Raw genomic sequence first — 24,116 nt, 5'->3', positions numbered from 1 at the left:
CTATAAAACCCAAATAGAAATTTTAAATGATTTAATTCACAATTTATTTGAATGTAGAAATTTAAATTTGGAATGTAATATTTGAATTTGGAATGTAATATTTGAATTTTACTTTTAAATATTATTTGGTATGTATTTGAGCTATTATTTACATTTTTTATAAGTACAAATTTTAAAAAATTCGAAGCTGAAAAAAACAGGGGAACAGCAGAGCCCACTTCCGCAATGATTCATTGCGGAACTGTTTTGCTTCCGCAATGATTCATTGCGGAAGGTCCCCGTTTCCCCTGTTTCCCTCTGTTTTTGCTTAGCTTCGAATTTTTGAGAAATTAACTCAATTTTAAATTTTTAAAAAATTCAATATTAAATGGAAAAAAGTCAGAAATGGTGAAAAAAATTAGTGACACTATTTTTTGATAATTTCAGTGTCTCCTCTAATTTTTGATTAATTTTTAAGAAAAGTCCATTTTTTTATTTTTTTTATTTTTAATTCGAATTAATACATATTATTAAAGGAAAAAAATCAAAAAAAAGAAGAAAAAAGTCAGAAATGGTGAAAAAAATTAGTGAAACTATTTTTTGATGATTTCAGTGGCTCCTCTAATTTTTGATTAATTTTTAAGAAAAGTCCATTTTTTTATTTTTTCTTTATTTTTAATTCGAATTAATACATATTATTAAAGGAGAAATAATCAAAAAAAGAAAAAAGTCAGAAATGGTGAAAAAAAATAGTGACACTATTTTTTGATAATTTCAGTGTCTCCTCTAATTTTTGATTAATTTTTAAAAAAAGTCCATTTTTTTATTTTTTTTCTTTATTTTTAATTCGAATTAATACATATTATTAAAGGAAAAAATCAAAAAAAAAGGAAAAAAGTCAGAAATGGTGAAAAATAATTAGTGACACTGTTTTTTGATAATTTCAGTATCTCCTCTAATTTTTAATTAATTTTTAAGAAATGTCCATTATTTTTATTTTTTCTTTATTTTTAATTCGAATTAATACATATTATTATAGGAAAAAAATCAAAATAAAATGGAAAAATATGGGAAATGGTGAAAAATAATTAGTGACACTATTTTTTCATAATTTCAGTCTCTCCTCTAATTTTTAAATAATTTTTAAGAAATGTCCATTTTTTATTTTTTCTTTATTTTTAATTCGAATTAATACATATTATTAAAGGAAAAAAATCAAAAAAAAAGGAAAAAAGTAAGAAATGGTGAAAAAAAATTAGTGACACTATTTTTCGATAATTTCAGTGTCTCCTCTAATTTTTGATTAATTTTTAAGAAAAGTCCATTTTTTTATTTTTTCTTTATTTTTAATTCCAATTAATACATATTATTAAAGGAAAAAAATAAAAAAAGGCCAAAATTGGTGAAAAAAAATTAGTGACACTGTTTTTTGATAATTTCAGTGTCTCCTCTAATTTTTGATTAATTTTTAAGAAAAGTCCATTTTTTTATTTTTTCTTTATTTTTAATTCGAATTAATACATATTATTAAAGGAAAAAATCAAAATAAAATGGAAAAAATGAGAAATGGTGAAAAAAATACAGAAATTATTTTTTTAAAATTTTCAGTGTTCCAGGCATTTTTTGCAATAATTGTAAGAGTTTTTATTATTTAATTCGAATTTATTGATATGTAGTGACCAAATTATAAAAAAATGAAACAGGGTGACCAAATTGTGATTTTTGCAGAAATTTCAAGCTTCCGCAATGATTCATTGCGGATGGGACTTGCTTCCACAATAATTCATTGCGGAAGGGTACTAAAACCTGCAAACTGCAGGTTTTGCTGTTTTTGCAGCCTGTAGTTTCCTGCAATTCCTAGTTTTCATGTCCCTGTTTCTACGCTACAAACTCAATAATAAAAAGACATAACCTTTCCAACAAATCAAACACCAATCCAAATTAACGAATCCAACAAATCAAACACCAATCCTCATCGAAAATGATAAACATTCTAACCATTTATTCTAACATTCAAAAGCTAACCAAATCAAAAATCCAAACCAAATCCAAATCAAAAATGCAAAACAAATCCATACGAACAATTTAACCATTCTAAATAAGTTCATACCAACATGAACAATCGAAACACTACCACAAGAACCAACATAAGTATACAAATACAAGTCCAATAAACCTTCTAATACAAATTCAAGAAATAAATCATAAACCCAAATTTCTTTGGGTCAATCCCCATGCTGAAAGATGACGAGCACGCCCCCTACGCAATTCCCAAGTAATGCGATAACGAAATGTCTCTACATCATCATATGGATGCAAGACAGCGTGCTCCAATCTAATCACATTAAGAATGGCATCCACATACTTGCATACATAGACGCCGCAGTCAACTCCAGTATCTTGCTTCGGCCGAACCGTAACTATAGCCATCTTCATGAATTTCTTTGTAAATCTCTGGGGGTCCAAGTAATTTAGCCAGCACGGGAGGACTTTCTCCTACAATTTCAAATAATTAGTAACAAATATGAAATAATTAAGTCTTTATTATGCAATTTATCCTAAATATGCAAATAATAAATCAAATTTAGGGCTTAAAGACATGAATTTTTTTTATAAGTCTTTATTAAGCATTTTATCCTAAATATGCAAATAATAAATCAAATTAAGGGTTAAAAGACATGAATTCTTTTCTATAAGTCTTTATTATGCATTTTATCCTAAATATGCAAATAATAAATCAAATTAAGGGCTAAAAGACATGAATTCTTTTCTATAAGTCTTTATTATGCATTTTATCCTAAATATGCAAATAATAAATCAAATTAAGGGCTAAAAGACACAAATTATTTTCTATAAGTCTTTATTATGTATTTTATCCTAAATATGCAAATAATAAATCAAATTAAGGGATAAAACACATGAATTCTTTTTTATAAGTCTTTATTATACATTTTATCCTAAATATGCAAATAATAAATCAAATTTAGGGCTAAAAGACATGAATTTTTTTTATAAGTCTTTATTAAGCATTTTATCCTAAATATGCAAATAATAAATCAAATTTAGGGCTAAAAGACATGAATTTTTTTTATAAGTCTTTATCAAGCATTTTAAATATGCAAATAATAAATCAAATTAAGGGCTAAAAGACATGAATTTTTTTTATAAGTCTTTATTAAGCATTTTATCCTAAATATGCAAATAATAAATCAAAATAAGGGCTAAAAGACATGAATTATTTGCATAACTCTTTATTAAGCATAAACTCTTTTTATAAGTCTAAATATGCAAAGATTAGAGGTTACCATGAAGTAATACTGGACGGAGTAAATCATCTTGAAATTACTGAAGGGCCCATCCTCACGAAGTGGATTAACTAATAGAACTTTCATCTTGTTCAGGTCCACAATAAACAAGATCCAATGACCTCCAGTGCATGTAGGAAATAAAGCATAATCACGTAACTGGATATCTGGCCCTTGAAATTGCCTATGGTAGGTCTTAAAGAAGTCAATCTGTTCAGCAAGCTTCGCTCCTGTCTTCTTGTATGGATCCATCTGTAAAATAGACGTCAGTAATAACACAATTCAAGAAATAATAGACATTTGTAATTAAAGAGAGGTAGGTATTAGATGCTAGTACATTCAGATTTGTGCTTAAATTCTTTGTCTGGTACATGAGGAAACTAGGAGCAATGAAAAACCTCTTTGCCGGTGAATGTAGATCCCCATTTTGCCACATATACTTCTCTCGAAGCCTTACCAACTCCATATAAGCATTGACAACATCATCCTCCAATTCATTCCCGGGTGCCAGGGTCTGCACTTGCTGCTTACTAAGGAACATGGTAATATCTGTGTGCCTTTCAAAAACATATGGCAGATCACCAGCCCACCAATGTGTAAAAATCCAGTAGATCTTTCGGTTCTTAATTGGCCTAGTCAAATCACCCCGTCTGTCCTGACCACCACGCCTCTCCTTATCTTTATAAAAGTCTTCACTTTTGTCGATTTGCAAATACATGTCAAAACAATGAACACATGTAACAGGAGTAACTAAATATGTCAAAATGCATTAATTCTTTTAAATTGTACCTCAAATATGGAGGCTAACTTAGCAGGAAAACTGGTAACATTACCACGAAAATCAACAAATCCTCATGTAACAGGAGTAGCACTAGCAAGCTGCAATTAAATCAACAAACATCATGCAACCATTCAAGAGTAGTTATACATGATGAATTTTAACTCAACACTAAGAAATAAATGATACCTCCATATCAACAGGATGAAAAGCAATCGGGAGAGATGGTGTAGCAGAAGCAGGTGTAGCACTATCAATCTGCAATAAATATGAATCAGCAAAACAATTTAGTCCCACATAAGAAATACTAACTAAGTGGTAGTTGTGATTAAATATACTGATTAAAACCTGAACGCCGGGAGGATGAGTGACAGGAATGGTCAGCTGTGTCGGAGGAGTACCAGTCTCAACCTCCTAAAATAATAAAAAATAATAATCACACACAATGCACATAATGCACAAATGCAGTTTTAAAGAACCAAATTAATACACTACCTCAACACCGACTGGAACAGAGGTAGAAATGGGAGAGGATGTAGGAGGTGGAACAGATGTAGGAGGGGTAGTGGATGTAGGAGGTGGAATAGATGTAGGAGGGGTAGCGGATGTAGGAGGTGGAACAGATGTGGGATGGGGAGCCGATGTATGAGGGGTCTGCTGGGAGGGAGGAGGTGATGTACTACCGACATGATGGGTAGTATGAACATCAACAGTCTCACCCTACAATAACATGTTAATAATATCAATGCATTATTTAAGAAGAGAGTACCATATCAATGCATTATTTAAGAAGTTTATCAAAGAGTACCTGGCGTAAGCGTTTCTGGGAGACATGAAGTGGGTCCTCGGAAGACTGTGCATCACTAGTCTCAGCCTGCGGTAACATTTACAACATTTCAATACATTATCAATTGTAAACAAGTTTATCGTGAAATTTCTGACAAATAAATAATACTACCTCGCGTGTACGTTTATGAGATACAGTGCAATGATCAGGTCTTTTAAAGGAGGGTCTATCAACCAAATGACCCCTCCACTCGGTCATGACTCGATCATATCGAGTCAAAAAATCAGGAACCGCTTCATAAAACCATTCTCCAACATCTTGACTGTGTACCACCTGAGCCAACCTCATAGCACTCTCCAACTAATATATAAAAAAATGATAAATAATTAGGTATTTTATTCCTAAAAATGAAAGATTTAATCAATTTAAGGGGTAAAATGCAATAATTCTTTTTTAAGTCCTAAATATGAAATAATTAGGCATTTTATTCCTAAAAATGCAAGATTTAATCAATCTAAGGGGTAAAATGCATTAATTCTTTTTTTAAGTCCTAAATATGTAATAATTAGGCATTTTATTCCTAAAAATGCAAGATTTAATCAAACTAAGGGGTAAAATGCATTAATTCTTTTTTTAAGTCCTAAATATGAAATAATTAGGCATTTTATTCCTAAAAATGCAAGATTTAATCAATCTAAGGGGTAAATTACATTAATTTTTTTTTAAGTCCTAAATATGAAATAATTAGACATTTTATTCCTAAAAATGCAAGATTTAATCAATCTAAGGGGTAAAATGCATTAATTCTTTTTTTAAGTCCTAAATATGAAATAATTAGGCATTTTATTCCTAAAAATGCAAGATTTAATCAATTTAAGGGGTAAAATGCAATAATTCTTTTTTTTAAGTCCTAAATATGAAATAATTAGGCATTTTATTCCTAAAAATGCAAGATTTAATCAATCTAAGGGGTAAAATGCATTAATTCTTTTTAAGTCCTAAATATGAAATAATTAGGCATTTTATTCCTAAAAATGCAAGATTTAATCAATCTAAGTGGTAAAATGCATTAATTCTTTTTTAAAGTCCTAAATATGAAATAATTAGGCATTTTATTCCTAAAATTGCAAGATTTAATCAAACTAAGGGGTAAAATGCATTAATTCTTTTTTAAGTCCTAAATATGAAATAATTATGCATTTTATTCCTAAAAATGTAAGATTTAATCAATCTAAGGGGTAAAATACATTAATTCTTTTTTTAAGTCCTAAATATGAAATAATTAGGCATTTTATTCCTAAAAATGCAAGATTTAATCAATCTAAGGGGTAAAATGCATTAATTCTTTTTTAAGTCCTAAATATGAAATAATTAAGCATTTTATTCCTAAAAATGCAAGATTTAATCAATTTAAGGGGTAAAATGCATTAATTCTTTTTTTTAAGTCCTAAATATGAAATAATTAGGCATTTTATTTCTAAAATGCAAGATTTAATCTATCTAAGGGGTAAAATGCATTAATTCTTTTTTCAAGTCCTAAATATGAAATAATTAGGCATTTTATTCCTAAAAATGCAAGATTTAATCAATTTAAGGGGTAAAATTGCAAGAATTAAGGAAGAGTTATAAAATATACTGCATCAACCATATTCTACTGGTTATACCAATCACGAGGCCGTATCTTAGTGGCATGCTCAACTACAAATGGTGCTATCTTCAATTTACTCACCCTCCTATACCAGTACATATACTCTGTCATCGGTACATAAGTCCCCTCTGTAACAATAGGCATACCCGTGTCAACGAAAGAATCCCACTCCACTATAAACTGTCTCAACAAAACAGTATGGTTATCCCGTTGCATACGGGATAACCTCTCTACACGTAGAAAACCGTGATCCACCGGCTCCTCACGAATATGCTGCAACATACCGAACTGTCTCAGAACCCTGTCCGGCATGACATACTCCACCATCTCAAAATGAATCATCGGTATGCGACCGAGTGCCGTATGCAACATATCCATCATGTCAGTATCATAATCATCGGCACTATAATCAATCCACCTATAAAACCTCCGATATGGCTGCCATGTCAACCAACTCATCTGAAAGCTATCAAAATCTCCCCGATAACCTCCTGTGTGATGGTGAGGGTTACTCCTCCTGTTAGCTACCGGTCTAGCCCACGCTGTAGCCCTCGGCAACACAAACCTCGTACGCGGTGCAATCTCCGGACGGCCAGGTAATACCCTCTCCCAAGCCCACAACATCAGCAACATAGCACACCCGTTCAGACTGCCTGAAGACTTATGCACATCCTTCGACAAGCATCTATACAAGTAGCTCAGAACAGCAGCCCCCAAGCATAATCGATAATATGATCAGTGTCCTGTATAAGTTGTAGATATCGGGGGTGCACCACATCCCGAGATGAGGTAGGAAATAATATACCTCCAATCAGAAACAGAAGATATGTCCGGGTGTAAACTATAGGATCCTGGTGAAGAAACTCTGGACTCTACTCCCCCTCTGGCCTAGAACCATATCTCGTACGTAACTTGTGAAGAGTCACCCCACCTCGACCATACATATCAGCCCTCTCCTTCTCAGTCATCCTCAAATCCTCCCAGTTGGTCAGCCAATATGGTTTCAGATTATCAAGCTCCGTATGGGTAACAGCACGACCAGTAATAGGCAGCCCCAAGATCATGTAAACATCCTCCACCGTAATGGTCATCTCACCGAATGTGAAGTGAAATGAGTTAGTCTCTGGCCTCCACCTCTCCACCAGTGCAGTGATCAAGCGAATATCATTCTGCGGAACAACCAAGGGGTTAACAAACACCCCGAAACCCTAACCTGTAAGCAAATGTATTTGTTCCTCATCCAATACCCAGTTACCCATGTTAGCAGTCAACTGTCTAACATCGAGCGTCTCCCTCTCACCCCCATGCCATATAAGAGTACTAATGTGATCATCCTGCATGGTCAGCAATGATCGATCCATAGGCCCGCATTCCATATTCATTTTATCTGCAATTTTCAAAACAAGAATTATTTCAGTTTGATATTATAATGCACAAATAAGGGCAGAATAACAAGCAACTAAACAAATAACTGCAAATAAACAAGTAATTAAACAAGGATAGATTATGAACAATTAATTAACAATTAAACAAGTAATTTGCAATTAAATAAGTGTAAACAAGGATATCTTTAAATATATCTTTATTTCAAATCCAAATTAATTATTCTAATCATATATAGTCATTTTCATTAGCCCCAATTAAACAAGTATTTAAACAAATATATATTTAAATACTAAGAAATATCCTTAATTGAAATTATTAATTCAAATTAACCTAATAATTATTCATAACTATTCCAAACCATTTATCATTAATTTTAAATATTAACATAATTATTCGAATGAAATTCACAACTCAAAATTAAACCTAAATTCATTTCTTAACTAATTTATTTCAAATTAAAAAATTAAAATGTCCTAATGCTTATTTCAAATTATTACTTTAAATTAAAATTAATTATTCTAATCATATTTAGTCATTCTAATTAGCCCAAATAAACAAGTATGCCTAACTCATATATTTAAATACTAAAAGCATGCCTGATCACCCATAATTATCCCAAATCATCTATCATTAATCCTAAATTTAATCTAATAACTCGAATTAATATGTATATAATTAACCTAATTATTCGAATGAAATTCACAACTCAAAATTAAACCTAAACTAATTTCTCAACTAGTTTATTTGAATTAAAAAATTAAAATGACCTAATTAATCCTAACCATAATTGTTATAAAATCCAAAATTCAACCTAAATTCGAATTAAATCACCACAAATAATGAAGAACATAAAATTCGAACTAAAAAGAATCAAATCAACATATAATTCGAATTAAAAGCATAACATCAATATTTAATTCGAAATAAAAATTTATGATGCATTTTATTCCTAATTAATCCTAACCCTAATTGTTAAATAAACCTAAATTCGAATTAAATCACCAAAAAAATCAAGAATACAAAATTTGAACTAATAATCATCAAGTCAACATATAATTCGAAACAAATTTAAAAAAAAATCAAGTACATCATGTGTGTGTATAATCAAGAACAATCTTGTGTGTATGTATTTATAGTCGTATATATACATACATCTCGTGTGTGTGTGTGTGTATACGGTGTGTGTGTGTGTATACGGAAAGAAAAACAAACCTCAGAAAATCGAGGAGGAAGAAGAAGAATGAATCGCCTGAAAATAACCTTGAAATCGCCTGAAATCGGTGTGGCTGTGTGTGTTTTTAGTGTTTTAATCGAATGAAAACTGTTAACAGTCGCTAGTTGTGTTTATCAGTTAATGACTTCCGCAATGAATCATTGCGAAAGTATTAAGGGCAAAAGGGTAATTTCAATCCTTCCGCAATGATTCATTGCGGAAGCCTCGTGGACTTCCTCAATGTTTCATTGCGGAAGCCATGAGTCCTTCCGCAATGAATCATTGCGGAAGGGTTGGTTGGCTACGAAATAGACCCCAACCAATCATGGTTGGGAAAGGGCACATATTATATTATATGTATACTTTGTGTGTGTACATAAGATGAGAAATGGTGAATAGAGGGGGTAAGTATGTATAACTATTGGGTTTGGATTTGTTGGATGGTCTGAACTTTTTTTTTGCATGACGAGGGTTAATCAAATTGAAATCAAGTATTATATATTTACGATGGAATATATTTAATACTCCCTTCGTCCCAATTTATCTGTCTTTTTTGACTTTTTACGGTCAAATTGACTCAACTTTGACCGAAAATTTCACATAGTATAATATCGAAAATACTTATAAAATTTATATAATTAGAAAGTATGCTTAATTTACTTTAATATTTATATTTTAATTTTTCGAAATAATGAAAGAATGAGTTTTTGTTTACGGTCAAAGTTGAGTCAATTTGACCATCAAAAGTCAAATAAGACAGATAAATTGAGACGAAGGGAGTAGTTCAATATATATATTTTATCCCAATTTAGTACTGATAACATATATTTAATTTAAATAGTTAATTAATATATATACACACACTAAATTATATTATTTGATTGGATCCATTCTATAATATTTATAAAAATATAATCAGATTAATCACGACAAATGTCATGGAATTACTTCATAGAAATTCTAAAATGATTTATAAATTCATAAATCACAACAAATAGTTATGACAATTGAGTCAAATTTATAAAAAATAATTTTGAAAAATAAATAAATAATATTATTGAATCAGTAAATGGAGAAAGGTTGACATCATTCATGGATAAAAGTCATCAAAGATTAAAATAACGTTATATTAATCCTTATACTATAAAACAATCCATGTACGACTTATATCAAACACGATCATCACTATAACATATTTTCAAATACATATCTAATGCGACATACATATATTGTTAACTGCACGTCGTCACCATGAATATACCAATCTTGTACTAACACTTTAATACGATATCAATGAAGTTGGACGAAGACATTGTCGATTCCAAATATAAAAGGTTTCAATTACCGTACACCCATAAAAATTGGACCTACACAAAATACAACTAGTATCGCCAAATTTTTAACTCAAATATTGCATTTACCTAAAATTTATATCATAACTAGAATCATAAAAGACTAAAAAGAAAAAACCCGAAACACTACAAAATATTTCATCACTAAAAAGTCAAAATAATTATTGGGTATAAGATGTTTCGAGTGATATTTTTACTACATTTCAAATAAATTATCAAGTAATATATATTTTATTTTCTAACAAAACTCGTACTAAAGTTTTTAAAAAATAAAAGTAACTTTTTTTTGTCTATTTTCATGATAAAACCAAGAGCAAAACTTTGAATATAGTTTTAATGGCGATACTTTTTTTCTTTTCTTTTTTAATTTTTAAATATATTTACACTTATTTTTAAAATTAAAAGCTAAAAAAGTAATAATTAGACCACCTTAAATGACTACAAATGATAACTTATTAAGATCGGTGAAAAAAATGATATATGAGCTCCGTTTCAGTGATCAGTTGAATATTTAACACACTTAAAATATCATAAAATAACTTGATATTATATCAAAAATATCATTCTGAAACTCTGTGCATTCCAAGTTGAAATCATAAATATATTTCGTTATCCAACACTTTGAGAAATACATTGTCCCATGTGTCCTGTAGTGCTTACCACTTATAAAAATTGATGTCAATAATGATTCAGATACGAAGTTGAAAAAACAGAAGGATCATGAATCGCCCAAAGAGATATTTTTCCTTATAATATAAAAAGATATTATGTATTATACATCCATACTTTAGAATTTTACATTTTACAATTTGTTTTCTTTTGCTAAAAGATATATAAATGTAATTGTGTGTCATGGCATAGTTGCAATTTTAAGTTTTCGGTTTCATCCTACTTTTTCCACATTCATTTTGCATGATTAAGAACGTAAATTTTTTATTACAAAATGATTTTTTTGAATTTAACATCTCACATCCAAAATGACAGTGAACAAGTATTTTGATGTTATTAGAGAATGGTCTGTACCTCGTACAAGCTATTATGCTGGTTAATCAAATTAACTTATGATAATTTTTAGAACAGAAATTGCAAGGAGTAATAATTTTTAGACACCAAACCCAACTTTTTAAACCAGACACACCATATTAATGCGTCTAATTCACGTACTATCACTTAACACTACAAAATACCTTTTTAAACAAACCACAACTACAAGAACTAGTTTACATACTCCCAAATTCTATGGAAATTTACAACTTGAAATAGGTATATGAGTATAATTTGGAAAACCCCATCAGCAGAGGTGAAGCCACCACCGACGATGGTGGTGGCAGTGCTGTGATGTTGTGAGACAAGGAAGAGAGAGAGATGGAGAGAGAGAGGTGGAGAGAGAGTGACCGAAAAATTATTTACGGTTCGTTTTTGGAAAAATGGCTAGGGCGAAAAGATAGATCGGGGATTGAAGGTAGTATTTCGAGAAAGAAATTGAGTTTTGGGAGGTTGCCGGAATATGGTCGGCGGCAGCCGGACGACGGTGACGATCGGCGGCAGCCATGGCTGCAGGTGGCAGAAGGTTGAAGAAGATGATAATATCTAGAGGTTGAAGATGTTTAGTATTTTAGTGTATTTTGATATTTAAAATTCGGAGTATTTCGGGTAGAATTTGGAAAAACGGGTCGAGTAGATTGATAGTTCGGGCAATGGTGAGTAGAACTCCGGAGAAAATTTGTGTTTCGAGCTTGTCGAAATTTGACCGGTAGGAGGCCGGACGATGATATCACCAGAAGTAGCCATGATTGTTGGTGGTGGAAGGTTGGAGAAGATGATGGGTATTTGGGTGTATTAATTTGACGGATGTTGTTTATTCAATTTAATTGTTGATGTCATAATTGTTGGAGTAATTTTGGTATTTACTTAAAAGAGGGAGTTACAAATCTAGAATCTATTTAATTAATTGTTAGATATTTTAATGAGTGTCTTGATTGAAGGCTTTAATGGGTGGCCTATTTGAGGGCATAATTTTGGCCTTTTAGATGAAATCTGGTGGCAATTATTGAGCCTATTTTGTGCCAATTTATCGGGCTTGTTTTGTGTCAATTTATCGGGCTTGTTTTGTGCCAGTTATTGGACTGGTTCTGTGCCAATTTATTGGGATTGCTTGTGTTTAACTAATATTTTGGTTAGATTTTATGTTATTATTATGTATTATATATTTGTATTTGTGTTTTATAATTTTAATAATCGTTTTTTTTAATATTTTTCCTTGTCTCTTTGATTTTCTTCTCAGGATGGTAAGAGATTTAATGGAGATTCTCATATCATATTTAAAGCTCAGTTATCAACCAAGTTCTCGGATTATAAGATAATGTTGAATATATGCGAGATTACCCGCGCAACTATCATACTCTAGTTTATACTTAATTTTGAATAATATATTTTTAGTGGGTACTCTTTTTCCCCTCCAGAGTTTTTTTCCCACTGGATTTTACTCTTGAAGGGTTTTAATGAGATATAGCTGTGAGTTATCTGATCGGACACTAAAGCAATATTGTCTAAGTTTCTGGGAGCACTTGCTTGCTTTTTGTTTAGATGATATACTTTGATGAATGAAGGAAACTATGTCCCTCCGATTGTATTCTTGATTTTTATCAATGGAAATATTTATATTTCTGCAAAAAAAAAGAAAAAGAAAGACCACAACTAAATTCTTGAAACAGTAGAAAACCGACCACCCAAACCTCCGACCGAGAAACATCACTCTGATCACCAAAATAATAAGAGACTAAATCGATAGTTAAGATAAAACACTATCCACAAATATAAACATGCATAATTACATTATGCAAGACATTCACATATAGAAAAGGATAATAACAAAACAAATATAGCAACAAAGAATTAAGCAGTGACTAAACAAGATCTTTTAAACACGAAGCACGTACTAGCGAGGGGATTTTAAATCTCTACCAAGCCTTCTTGAAAGTGTATCAATGTGTTTGCTTGAATCACTATTGAAAAGGCATGATAACCGATATATAACCGACACCGAAACCGATCGGAGAAAAAGAGCGACAGATCTGATTTATTTGGATTCAAACGACTCCGATGCTGATTGGATTTCTAATTAAGGCAGCGGCGAAGGACGGAGCATCCGGATCTGTTAACGTCAGGATCGATGGAAATGGTGAAATTGTGTTGCGAAACCCAGTGAGGGAGAGAGAGGGGAAGAGAGAAACAAGCACAGCCAAAACAATTTACATAAAAAACCTATTTTAATTATCTCAATGTTTACATAGGAACAGAGACCCGGTTCAAGTTTAACTGTTTAAGTATGGTATTAAAAAAACACAAACATAAATATACAGATTTTATAATAATCTATACGCAATAGAAGATAATAAAATAGAAGATAATAGAACACCCGGTACAACTTCACACTGATACCGACAAGAATGAAGAACATGCGTGTTTAAAACTCAACTGAAAACCCAACTCAATGCTTCCCAGCAGAGTCGAATTTGTCATCGAATGAGGGCTCACGAGATACAGAATTTGGGTCTCTGCTAAATAAGTTGGGGTATGAGAGATACGACTCATCTTCTAGAGAATCCAATCTTTTCGGCTGGTGTGGAGGCGTGTATTGACCAGGGGAGAGGTTCTCAGGAATGGAGGGGTTCGAATTCAGCTCGGAATTTTCATATTCGGGATATGTTGTTGTTTCTAACTCGGGGTGATCTCCAAGATCAAAACGGGAGTGTAAAGAATTCGAAACATTAAAATCTGTGAATGATTTTTCATGATCAAGAGTCTGTCTCTTCACTGTATCCGATTGTGCAGAACCTGAATGAAAAATGTTATCACCTGTAATATCAGAACCACCAACATTTCTTTTGCTGACAAGTTCATTAATTCTAAATTCAGCTAGGCTCGCAGCTGAGCGAGCAGCAGCCGCAGCATGCTCAGCACTAGAAGCAGCAGCCCGGGCTGCAGCCAAAACATCTAGCAGATCCACATCAACGTCAGTGTTGGTCCTTGAAACAGATGGAGGAGGGTTGCTTTTTCTTTCAATAGATGTGGAAGACAGTGGTGGGGGAGTAGAGGTTGAGGATGGCGGCGGGGGGGATATGAACGGCAGAAACTGCTTGGTTTCACCAACCGAAGTATTAGGAGGTTCAACGTCCTTGCTTTCTGATTTCTCCTGGAGCATTTCCTCAAGCTCTGCCTTTAAATTATCTGAATAAGATTCTTCATCGCCTGATTCGTTTGGTGATTCAGTATCAAGGCCAGACAAAGCAGAAGCTGGGAAAGGGAGCATCTCCGGGGCTGTCCCAGTCCCTGTACTTGGACGAAGTGAAGATTTTGGAACTTCAGGGAAATCAGATGTGTCAAATCCTGCATCTGAGTCAGATGCGTAATAAGGGACTTGTTCAGAGGCAGAATCCTCAACATCATCATCATCATTCTTTTCTTTGGGAGAAGGAACTTTAGTTTCACTCACAAATTGTGTTGGACCATTCTGCCAAAAGATAGTGCACAATGAAAAAAAATTAACATGAAACAATAGCACAAGAATAATTGTTAAATTTTCCTTTTTTGGTTCCTATTTGGTGGAATTGCAACATCAATTACTCACCAACAAATCTTCGTGCGGTTTTATCAATTCAGCTTCAGAGGCAGCTGGATCCCAATCTAATTCGTGTTCTTCTGCAATGTCCTTCAACAACTTCAACTTGACATCAGGAGCAGGAGCACGGACAGAAAGCAATTCTATCAACTACAAAGCATAGGAAGAAGAAATGTCATATAAGAACAATCTTGCAAGCCCTGCTGCTCTTAGTCATACTCTATGCTGATATAGTGTAAATGCAAGTCTGATTTGTCCCAAGTAATCGAGTTACTTGTACGACTTCCAATACAAAAGAAAAAGAGACTAATTAGTTCGATCGTTACAGATGCCAAACCTGTCGATTGACGCCACATTCTGGCATCAGCTCTGTTGCAGCTACTACAAATTCTTTCCCGTATTTTCCAGCAAAGAGCATTTGAACCTGGATCAACTCAGGCAAATCCGCACATCTTGGTGCAGCAAAACAGATGCTTGAAATTGCTTCTTTCAAATCAATAGGACATTCCCTAAATTCAGTACACAATAAATTAAAACTCAATTTACAGAAATGAGGCAAATTCATACACTACTATTACAAGAACATATTAATCGAGTCTTGACCATAAACTCAACTTGTAAACTACTTCTACAAGTACATGTTCGATAATATCCTCACCTTATAATAAAAAAAAACCAAGATTACCTAAATATCAACCATGATGAATTGACTACATAATAGTGACAAAATTAAGCACTGATTTTTTGGCCATTATTTAGAAATTGAAGAAAGAAGAAAATAACGCACATGCAATACTTGGAAGTAAACCAATTGGCTGACTGTGTCAGACACAACTAAAAAAGTGGGTAATTCAATAGAAAAAGACATCACAGATAACAAATTATTGTCATGGAAATATCCAGAGAAAAAGCTAGGTAAAGTTTAGAGGACTACATGGAATAAAATACATCTTCAATAAGGGGGAACACAGCTTATGGATTTTGGAATTGTTGATGCACTAACTATTCAATAGCAAAATATCTTGACCAGTTGTCCTACTATACACATTAAAAAAAGCCTCGAGTTGCATATCAAGTAAATGAATTTTTTTATATAGTGCCACAGTGTTACTGAAGAAAGTGCATGACTTAGACCTCAGCTTTCATATAGTGCTACAGTGCTCCTGAAAATAATGCATGACCTAGACCTCAGTCAGTTGTCTTGCTGACATTATGGTATCACCTTTCTTATGATAAACAGTTTCATGACATTAGAGCAGACTTCGCAACATCATAATCACAATTCAGACAATAATTTTGTACAGACTTAACACCACTTAGCAAAGCAGATGTACAATTGAATAATAGGATTCATCTCATAAGACCCATGGAACCATGCAAGTAGACAACCATGCGACTTTGATAATTCTTTCAACGCAAATTCATTTTTAATTGTGTTTAAGGACATGAAAAAACATTTTAAATTATGGATTTAAATGACATAAATTGAGCTGTCATTACAAATTCTCAATTTAATACTTATATTTGAATGTCTTGTAATTGAATGAAATCCAGATCCAAACTATTTTGGTTACCCAAACATGTCCTCTGTACAAAATCCAAAATTTAAATGAATTCTGTGTTCCTGAACAAGCAATTTTAGCATTCACAACTTATTATTACATTGAAATTAATTGATCTGTGTATTGTGTACGCTGCACAACTTCTACATGATTCTACCAATCTCTTTTCTGTTCCAGGTTAAACAACTAGCTAGGAGTAGAATTTTGATAATAATATCAAGACCAAATACAGCTAGCAAATACAACTAGCAAGGAGTAGACTTTTAATGATAATATAACTTGAAACCCAAGGTGTGAAGCCAACAAACATAGTAGCTGTATAATCTCGATATTCATTCATATTCATAGTAGCTGCATATGTCTGCAGTCTGCCTCACCGATGCTCTATCACATTCTAAATGTCTGTTTTCCTATATAAACTAGTATCAAATAGCATAAGCATACATTCACATAATATTAAATATTCACATATAAGCTGGAAAGCAGGGATACTTCAATAGGGTGAAGAATTGCAGGGGGGTGCGCGTACGGTGAGGGGTGCTACGGGGTGCGCCAGGTGGCTTACCGACAAATCGGCGAGCCGATATGCTGGGGTGCGGGAAATGTGGTGAGGGAAGGACAGAAAAAGTAATTTAACAACATTTTAAACACAAACAAAAACAATCGGGGTTTCAATCATTTACCAATTGTAGAAGCTCCAATCGAAGAGAGATGGTTTGGAGCCCTAATTAAAGTCCTACTCTGATTATGTCGACGTTGGATTCTCTGGTTTTTGTTTGGTAAATTCCCTCTGTTTTGTGTGTCTATATGAGTGTACAGTGAATAGACGAGTTACCTGATCTGGGCTTTTTGACTGCGTGTGTACACTGCATACTGTATCGATTTTAATTTTTAATCTTTTGCTTGCACATTTTTTTTGTAATTCTGCTGGATTTAAATTATAATATGTATATATTAAAAGAAATATAAATGTTTAAATCTTGAATGTATATAGTAACTGTTAAATATATATAATATATATTTTAAATAGTTTAATATTTGACGATACCTCACACCCGTATCCCCATTTTTGAAATTTTCTGAATTCTCGTATCCCCGCACCGTGCACTCCTGCACCCGCACCGTGCTTTCCAGGGGCCAGGATATATGTATAATACAACAAAACAAACCGATGCTCTATCTCATCCTAAATTAGGCCTGTTTTTCTATATAAAACTAGTAGCAGATAGCATATCATTCACGTAATATTAAATATTCAGATATAGGTAGATAATACAGCAAAACAAAAACCAAAGTCACAACTCACAAGCTACCTCTGCGACTCGATAATAGGAAGGCGGACACTAATAAGCTCACAGAACAGCTCAATGATCTCCTGTGCCGCCATCATTTTCTCCTCTCGTATAATATGCTCAACCTGATCATTGATTCGATAAAATAAATTAAGTTATGATTTCCTCATCACCAATCAAAACCAAACCGATACCAAACCGATAACGCATCAACAAAACACAATTTCAATTTAAATCAGATTTTACCCGAATCCGAGCCGTAGCTTCCTGTCCAGTCTCCAACAATTTAGCAATATCCCTACGCATCTGCTTTAGTTGAATTTCTCTACGATTCCTCAACAATTTAATCCGCGGAATGGTCAATTTAAGTAGCGTTTTACTACATACACATGTAAACTCAAGTCAGACGCATCTATTCACATATTTACGCATCGAATTATCGTAAACTGTCAAGCAACACAATCATTTGTCTTCCATTACATAAAATTGCACAGTAATTAAAATCACAATTTCACTTCAATCAAGCACAGTAAAAACTGAATTTAACCTAATCAACTCTACAATTCAACAACTTAATCCATGGAATCGTCAATGTAAGTAGCGTTTTATTATATGCACAAGTAAACTCAAGTCAGACTCATCTATTCACATTTTTAGGCATCGAATTATCAACTGTCAAACAACACAATCAAATGCCTTCTAAAACATAAAATTGTTTCAACTACGCACAGTAAAAACTGAAATTTACCTAATTAACTCTACAATCAGTTAAATCACTACATACTCAATCGACTATTGTTTCAGTTTTACTACAAACACAAGTAAAACTCAAGTCAGACTCATCTATCCACATTTTTACGCATCGAATTACCGAAATCCGTCAAACAACACAATCAATTTTTAAACAATTCCTAAAATTAAAAAAAGTAATTTAAATCACAATTCCAGTTCAATCAAGCACGGTAAAAACTGAATTTAACCTAATCAACTCTACAATCAGTTAAATCACTACATAATCAATCGATTTAAACATATAAAAACAACAATTGAAGATTAAAATGAAGAAATTTACCATCTCGGAGCTTTAAAGCCTTTGTTGAAGAACGAATCAAGCATCGACATCTGCAAATCGTGTAGATCGAATCGCCGATATAACTGTGTGCTTGTGTGTGTGAAATTAAATGAAAAAACTAATTAAACAAGAAATAATAATAAGTGTTTCAGTTATATACGATTATGTATGTATACAGATAGTGTACCTGCTCCTCTATGTTGTTAAGCGGATTAGACGTGTTTGTTTGCTTAACGCGGTACACTTTGGCGAGATTCTAGTATTTCACTAGAAGTTAAACTTAACAGGCTCTCGGAACCGGATATATTATGTCGATTATTTTTGAAACGAAAAAAATATTTATTTAACGAGATTATTAGTTTATCCAATATTTATTTATTGAGATTCTATTATAATGTACTCCCTCCGTCCCCCTCAATTTTTTATATTGAGGAACGGTAACTTGGCACGCACTTTAATGTTCCTCTCAATTCTTTATATTGGGGACGAGAACTCGGCACGCACTTTAATACTCTTATTAAATGTAGTTGAATAATTATTTCTCAATTTTTTTCTAAATGAAAATATAATGTTCAAACTTTTATACATAAAAAGAAAATTAAAAAAAATACGGAAATATACTTTATAGTTGTCTTAAAATGCGTGTCAAGCATGTGAAAAAAACTGTAAAAAAATGAGAGAACGGAGATAGTAATAGTTTTTGTTGTTTTTTAAACTTGTAAATTAAATTAATCAATAATATTTTAAAAAAAGTAAGTAATTACACGACACACTTACATTTTACTGGTGAATTTTAAATAGGAAGGAAAGTAGGTGCATGATGAATAGTTTAATTTTACTTTCACTTTTAATTATGTTTCAAAGTATTTATAAAAGATCGAATAACTAGGATATTATATTTTAGAAATATGATCATTTTGAAAAATTTATGTTCAAATATATGGCTTCCAACTTGTGAGATACAAAATAAAACTTTGTCAATTTTAGAAAAGAATTGATTTACATATAATCGATCTTTTTTCTTATTCCAGTCTAAATCAATTTTAAAACTAATTTAAAAGAATAACAAAATTAATATTTTATTTTACTTACAGAAGTTTTAAATCGTATTTTTGTATGTGAATTTTAAAAATTATTGTTTGAAAATTGTTTTGTATAAAATTACTTTTTTGAAAAAAAATAATATGTATGAAGCTTTATTTTTGAAAAATTCCCCCATTTTAAATTATATTAAAGAATATCCTTTTTCTTTAACTTATTATTTAAAATAAAAAGTATTATAAATAAAATGTGCTTATTTAAATTCTATGCGGTTGTCCCCAAATTACTTATGTAATACATCCTAATATTTATCAAAGATTTTAATAAGTTAATCAGCAAAAGTGATATGTACATTTTGGATAATTAAGTTCAAAAAAGAAATATTTTGGTGATACTTTTTATCATTTTATAAATTTATTATCATTCAAAAATATTCTCAAATATTTGTTACTACTATTTATAGATGAGTTCATTTATGACCTTGTTTATTTAAAATTTATTAGCCTTAAAACCCGTGCGATGCACAGATTGCACAAATACTATTTAATATTATATAATTTCTCGAAAAAAAAATCTGAATTGAATTCTTAAATTTGTTATTTAAAATTTTAAATGATATGATTTCATGAACCAACCGACTAATTAAAATTATAATAATTAAATAAGAGTAATTAAGTAATTTTAGCAAGTATCGATCGACTACAAAACTTTTAAATGTTTTGTTTATAACCCGAAGCTCTTTATTCCGACTTTTTAAGTTCGGATCAATAAGATAATTTGATTTTAGCCCGAAATATCAATTTGAATAATATAGACCTTAATATGAATTAAAAGTTAAATTGGTAAAAAAAAGAGTTAACTTTAATATCAATTATAATGATATAGAGTTATATATGAAATAAAGTTTAAATGGTTAGAGTAATTTGACTTTGATATCAATTAGAATTAGAATTAATTGACCAACCAACCAACCAATTAAAATGAGAATAAATAAGTAAGGGTAACTTAGTAATTTCAGCAAGTACTCACGGACCCTACCAAATTTTTAATATTTGATATATTAAAATATAGTATACACGTAGCCAGCTTCTCATATTTTATGAAAGTACGTTGGATTTTTTAATGAAAGTATGTTGGATTTTTTTAATATCTTTTTGCTAGGATTTTCATGTATTACACAAGCATCTTATATTTTCCATTGCAGACTTGTTACTTTGGTTCTTCCTCTGCCATCAAAGAGTATACTCACACACTGATGCTTTCAAGCTCTAAATTCAGCCCATACATTTCGAAATTTGGTCAAGATACCAAATAAGCACCATTGTAATCCAACATCAAAGAAAAACCCAGAACAATTTTCGCAACAGAACATAAGATGTAGAAACTACAAAGTTAGGAACACCTAATGAGCTCTATATTTCGTTGTAAGATAGAAGTCCACAGCATTCCTCGTTTTCAATGATATCAGAACTACAAGCTCTATACACTGTTGCACGAGACAAAATTAGAGATCATGGTCAATCCAATACAAAAAAGCTTCATTCAAGTATGTTTAAAATTACCATGGATGTGCTTGGACACTAAATGTGTTGATGCAGAATTTCATAGACAACGCATTCAGATTCAAATCATTGTTGCAACCTCAGAACCATGACCGAATTTGCTTACACAAACAGAGTTCTCTAGTAACTGAGAGGTGGACCAGAGTCTACCAGTTGGTTATGCCCTTGATTGATATCTCCTGAGTCCACCAGTTGGTTACGCCCTTCATTGATATCTCCTGCATCAACAAAGGACGAAGAACATTCAGGGACACGAATAACAAATTGACATGTTACTGCATAAGCCATTTGAGTTTGGAGATTTGACCTGGAATAGTACGCGCGTTGAACGAATATAAAGTAGAATAATCTTCTATCAAAGTAGAATGAAATTCAGTAGGAAGTTCAATTACTCTGTGAAGATACAATCTGAGCATGAATAGCTTACAAGTTGATGGGCTACTTAAATAATTAATTCGCTGACCATATATATAGAAGCATTAGAATTATTAGGGGAAATAAGTGCAATGATTCTACTGGTTCAATACATTTAATAGTAGAACTTTAACCTGATTTGTGCACCAGCTCATTCTGCCTCTGCTTGATATCTTCTGCCACAACGCCCAACTTCTCAATTTCTTCTGCATCAACAAAGGATGAAGAACATTATTAGATGGAATTTGGATTACCATACCATTTCAATTCATACACTTTGCCCGCTATTATATGGAATTCAGATTACCAAAACAAAACAATTGTTCTATACTTCTATATTATGAAAAGAAATTAAAAACAATCTCTACATCATGAGGTGCTTCTATTAATAGTACATTTTTTCTGCATATCTCATCTCAGGCGGAAAAAAGAGCTTCTAATTACCATATTTGAACAGCTCAGCACTCTAAGCTATGCAAGTTGCATAGAAAGCAGAAGTTACCCAGTGAAATATCAACTCCATTCATGTCGTTGATGCTGCTAGTGTTAGAGAAGTAGAAACAATTCTTTATCGAACTCGAACTATCTTCCCCTATTATATATACCCTCTCAAAATAAGTAGACCGTTGACAAATTTGTATCCTCGGACAACCAGCAACAATTGCCTCAAAACTTACAGAAAAAATATCATGAAATCGGTGAATCCATCTACATTGTATATCTCATCTTAGAAAACATGTACAAGCACTCTAATTATCTATGTTTGGGCTTACATGAACCACAATGCAAAGAAACACCAGCAAATGCATGTCATAGACCATCGGACCTCTTGCAAAAAAAATTTCAATCAATAAAGTTACATAATTGAATGGAACAAGAGTGCTCACTACTCACTGTCTCGTAAAGAGGTAAGACACCTCGGGAACATATGCACTCGAAAACATGAATTAGTGATAAGGCCACGGAAGATTCTTTTAGCTCTCATAATTTTGAAGTTAGTGCTCCCAGCTCAAAAAATAGAAAACAATAAGCAAGATGTCAACAAATTAACATTTTGTGATTTGAATCATAATTTGGTTCTTGTCACGTGCATAGAAACACCAGCAAATGCACGTCTTTGATCAACCAGAACAGCCTGAAATTTTCTCAAGAAACCCTAAAATAAAAAAGAATAGAGAATAAAAAATTTTAAATTTAAATAAGAAATACATTAAACATACGCACAAAGTAGATAATGTAGCGCGGGGTGAGCCACCGCACAGGGCCTCCGTAATATAGGGTCCCGAATTTTCATGTTAAAAAATAACTCGAAATGAAAATTTAGTTCTTAAGAAAAAAATTTGTGAAGTTTTCCTAAAAAATATAAGAAATTTGGATAGAATAGGAGAATTAGATTCATTAAAGTTCTTACAAAGATTTTCGTGCTTTCATAATGTAAAAATTACTTATAAGATTTTAATAATTATTCCTATTACCGTTGCACTTATAAAAAAGAGTTTTTCCAAGCTCAAATTGCAGAAATTTTATTTACGAACCACTATGTCGTAAGAAAGGTTAAATGTTGATAATGATTTCATTACAAAATATTTTCTTTAAGTGAATATATCGAAATATATATGTGGTTTACAATTTATTTTTATAAGATTATTATACTTTGATTACATTAAAAGTTGTCTTTGATCGGTTAATGATAAAAGTGGACTTCGAGTATATTATGAATCTTATGAGAAGTATAAATGATCTAGAAATGATTTAACCCTTCTATTTTGGAGTTATTGAAATCTATGACCAGTACATTACATTATAATGCAATGAGTATCAATTGTATACTGTCTAGATCTAAGAGGGTTCACATCTGATGAGCTTATCATTATTTCCCCTTATTTCTAGTATTAAATGAATCAAATAAGAAAAATAACTAACATTTTGCCATTACATATAGATAAGTGTTTAATGTTTGTAAAAATTTCTTATGAGGTAAATTCCTATATCATGGGAGTTAAAACAAATTAGAAAATTGGGATAGCCTTTAATAAAGTTCATAACTTTATCCTGGGTTGTTTTTATTTTTTTGTGACAGGGGAACCATTTATTGATGGGCGAC

General features: G+C 31.8%; 2 protein-coding genes and 1 long non-coding RNA gene across 4 annotated transcripts; all 3 read right to left on the bottom strand.

The window, feature by feature from the left end:
• Positions 1 to 2,181: 2,181 nt before the first annotated feature.
• On the bottom strand, positions 2,182 to 4,002 carry LOC141696449 (uncharacterized). Its single transcript, XM_074500590.1, has 3 exons — positions 3,622 to 4,002; positions 3,285 to 3,536; positions 2,182 to 2,475 (listed from the first exon to the last, which is right to left on the bottom strand). Exons 1-3 carry the CDS (start codon positions 4,000 to 4,002, stop codon positions 2,182 to 2,184), a joined length of 927 nt encoding a protein of 308 aa, XP_074356691.1.
• Positions 4,003 to 13,698: 9,696 nt separating this feature from the next.
• On the bottom strand, positions 13,699 to 19,279 carry LOC141697036 (uncharacterized). Of its 2 annotated transcripts, none has more exons than XM_074501216.1 (7): positions 19,183 to 19,279; positions 18,996 to 19,085; positions 18,170 to 18,302; positions 17,945 to 18,048; positions 15,407 to 15,578; positions 15,079 to 15,219; positions 13,699 to 14,961 (listed from the first exon to the last, which is right to left on the bottom strand). In XM_074501216.1, the coding sequence occupies exons 2-7, from the start codon at positions 19,043 to 19,045 to the stop codon at positions 13,939 to 13,941; spliced, it is 1,623 nt and encodes a 540-aa protein (XP_074357317.1). In that variant the 5' UTR covers positions 19,046 to 19,085; positions 19,183 to 19,279; the 3' UTR covers positions 13,699 to 13,938. The 2 variants fall into 2 exon arrangements, with proteins under 2 accessions (XP_074357317.1, XP_074357318.1); XM_074501217.1 differs by having other exon boundaries at positions 18,996 to 19,078; positions 19,183 to 19,253.
• A 2,260-nt stretch (positions 19,280 to 21,539) lies between these two features.
• LOC141696627 (uncharacterized) lies at positions 21,540 to 22,280 on the bottom strand. Its single transcript, XR_012564456.1, has 3 exons — positions 22,147 to 22,280; positions 21,906 to 21,991; positions 21,540 to 21,816 (listed from the first exon to the last, which is right to left on the bottom strand). It is a non-coding gene; the product is annotated as an uncharacterized LOC141696627 (long non-coding RNA).
• Positions 22,281 to 24,116: the final 1,836 nt, after the last annotated feature.

The sequence above is a fragment of the Apium graveolens genome, chromosome 11 (assembly GCF_009905375.1).
Source record: "Apium graveolens cultivar Ventura chromosome 11, ASM990537v1, whole genome shotgun sequence".
NCBI classification, from domain to species: Eukaryota; Viridiplantae; Streptophyta; class Magnoliopsida; order Apiales; family Apiaceae; genus Apium; species Apium graveolens.
The sequence above is the reverse complement of the archived record's forward strand: the minus strand, read 5'-3'. Positions and strand labels throughout refer to the sequence as shown.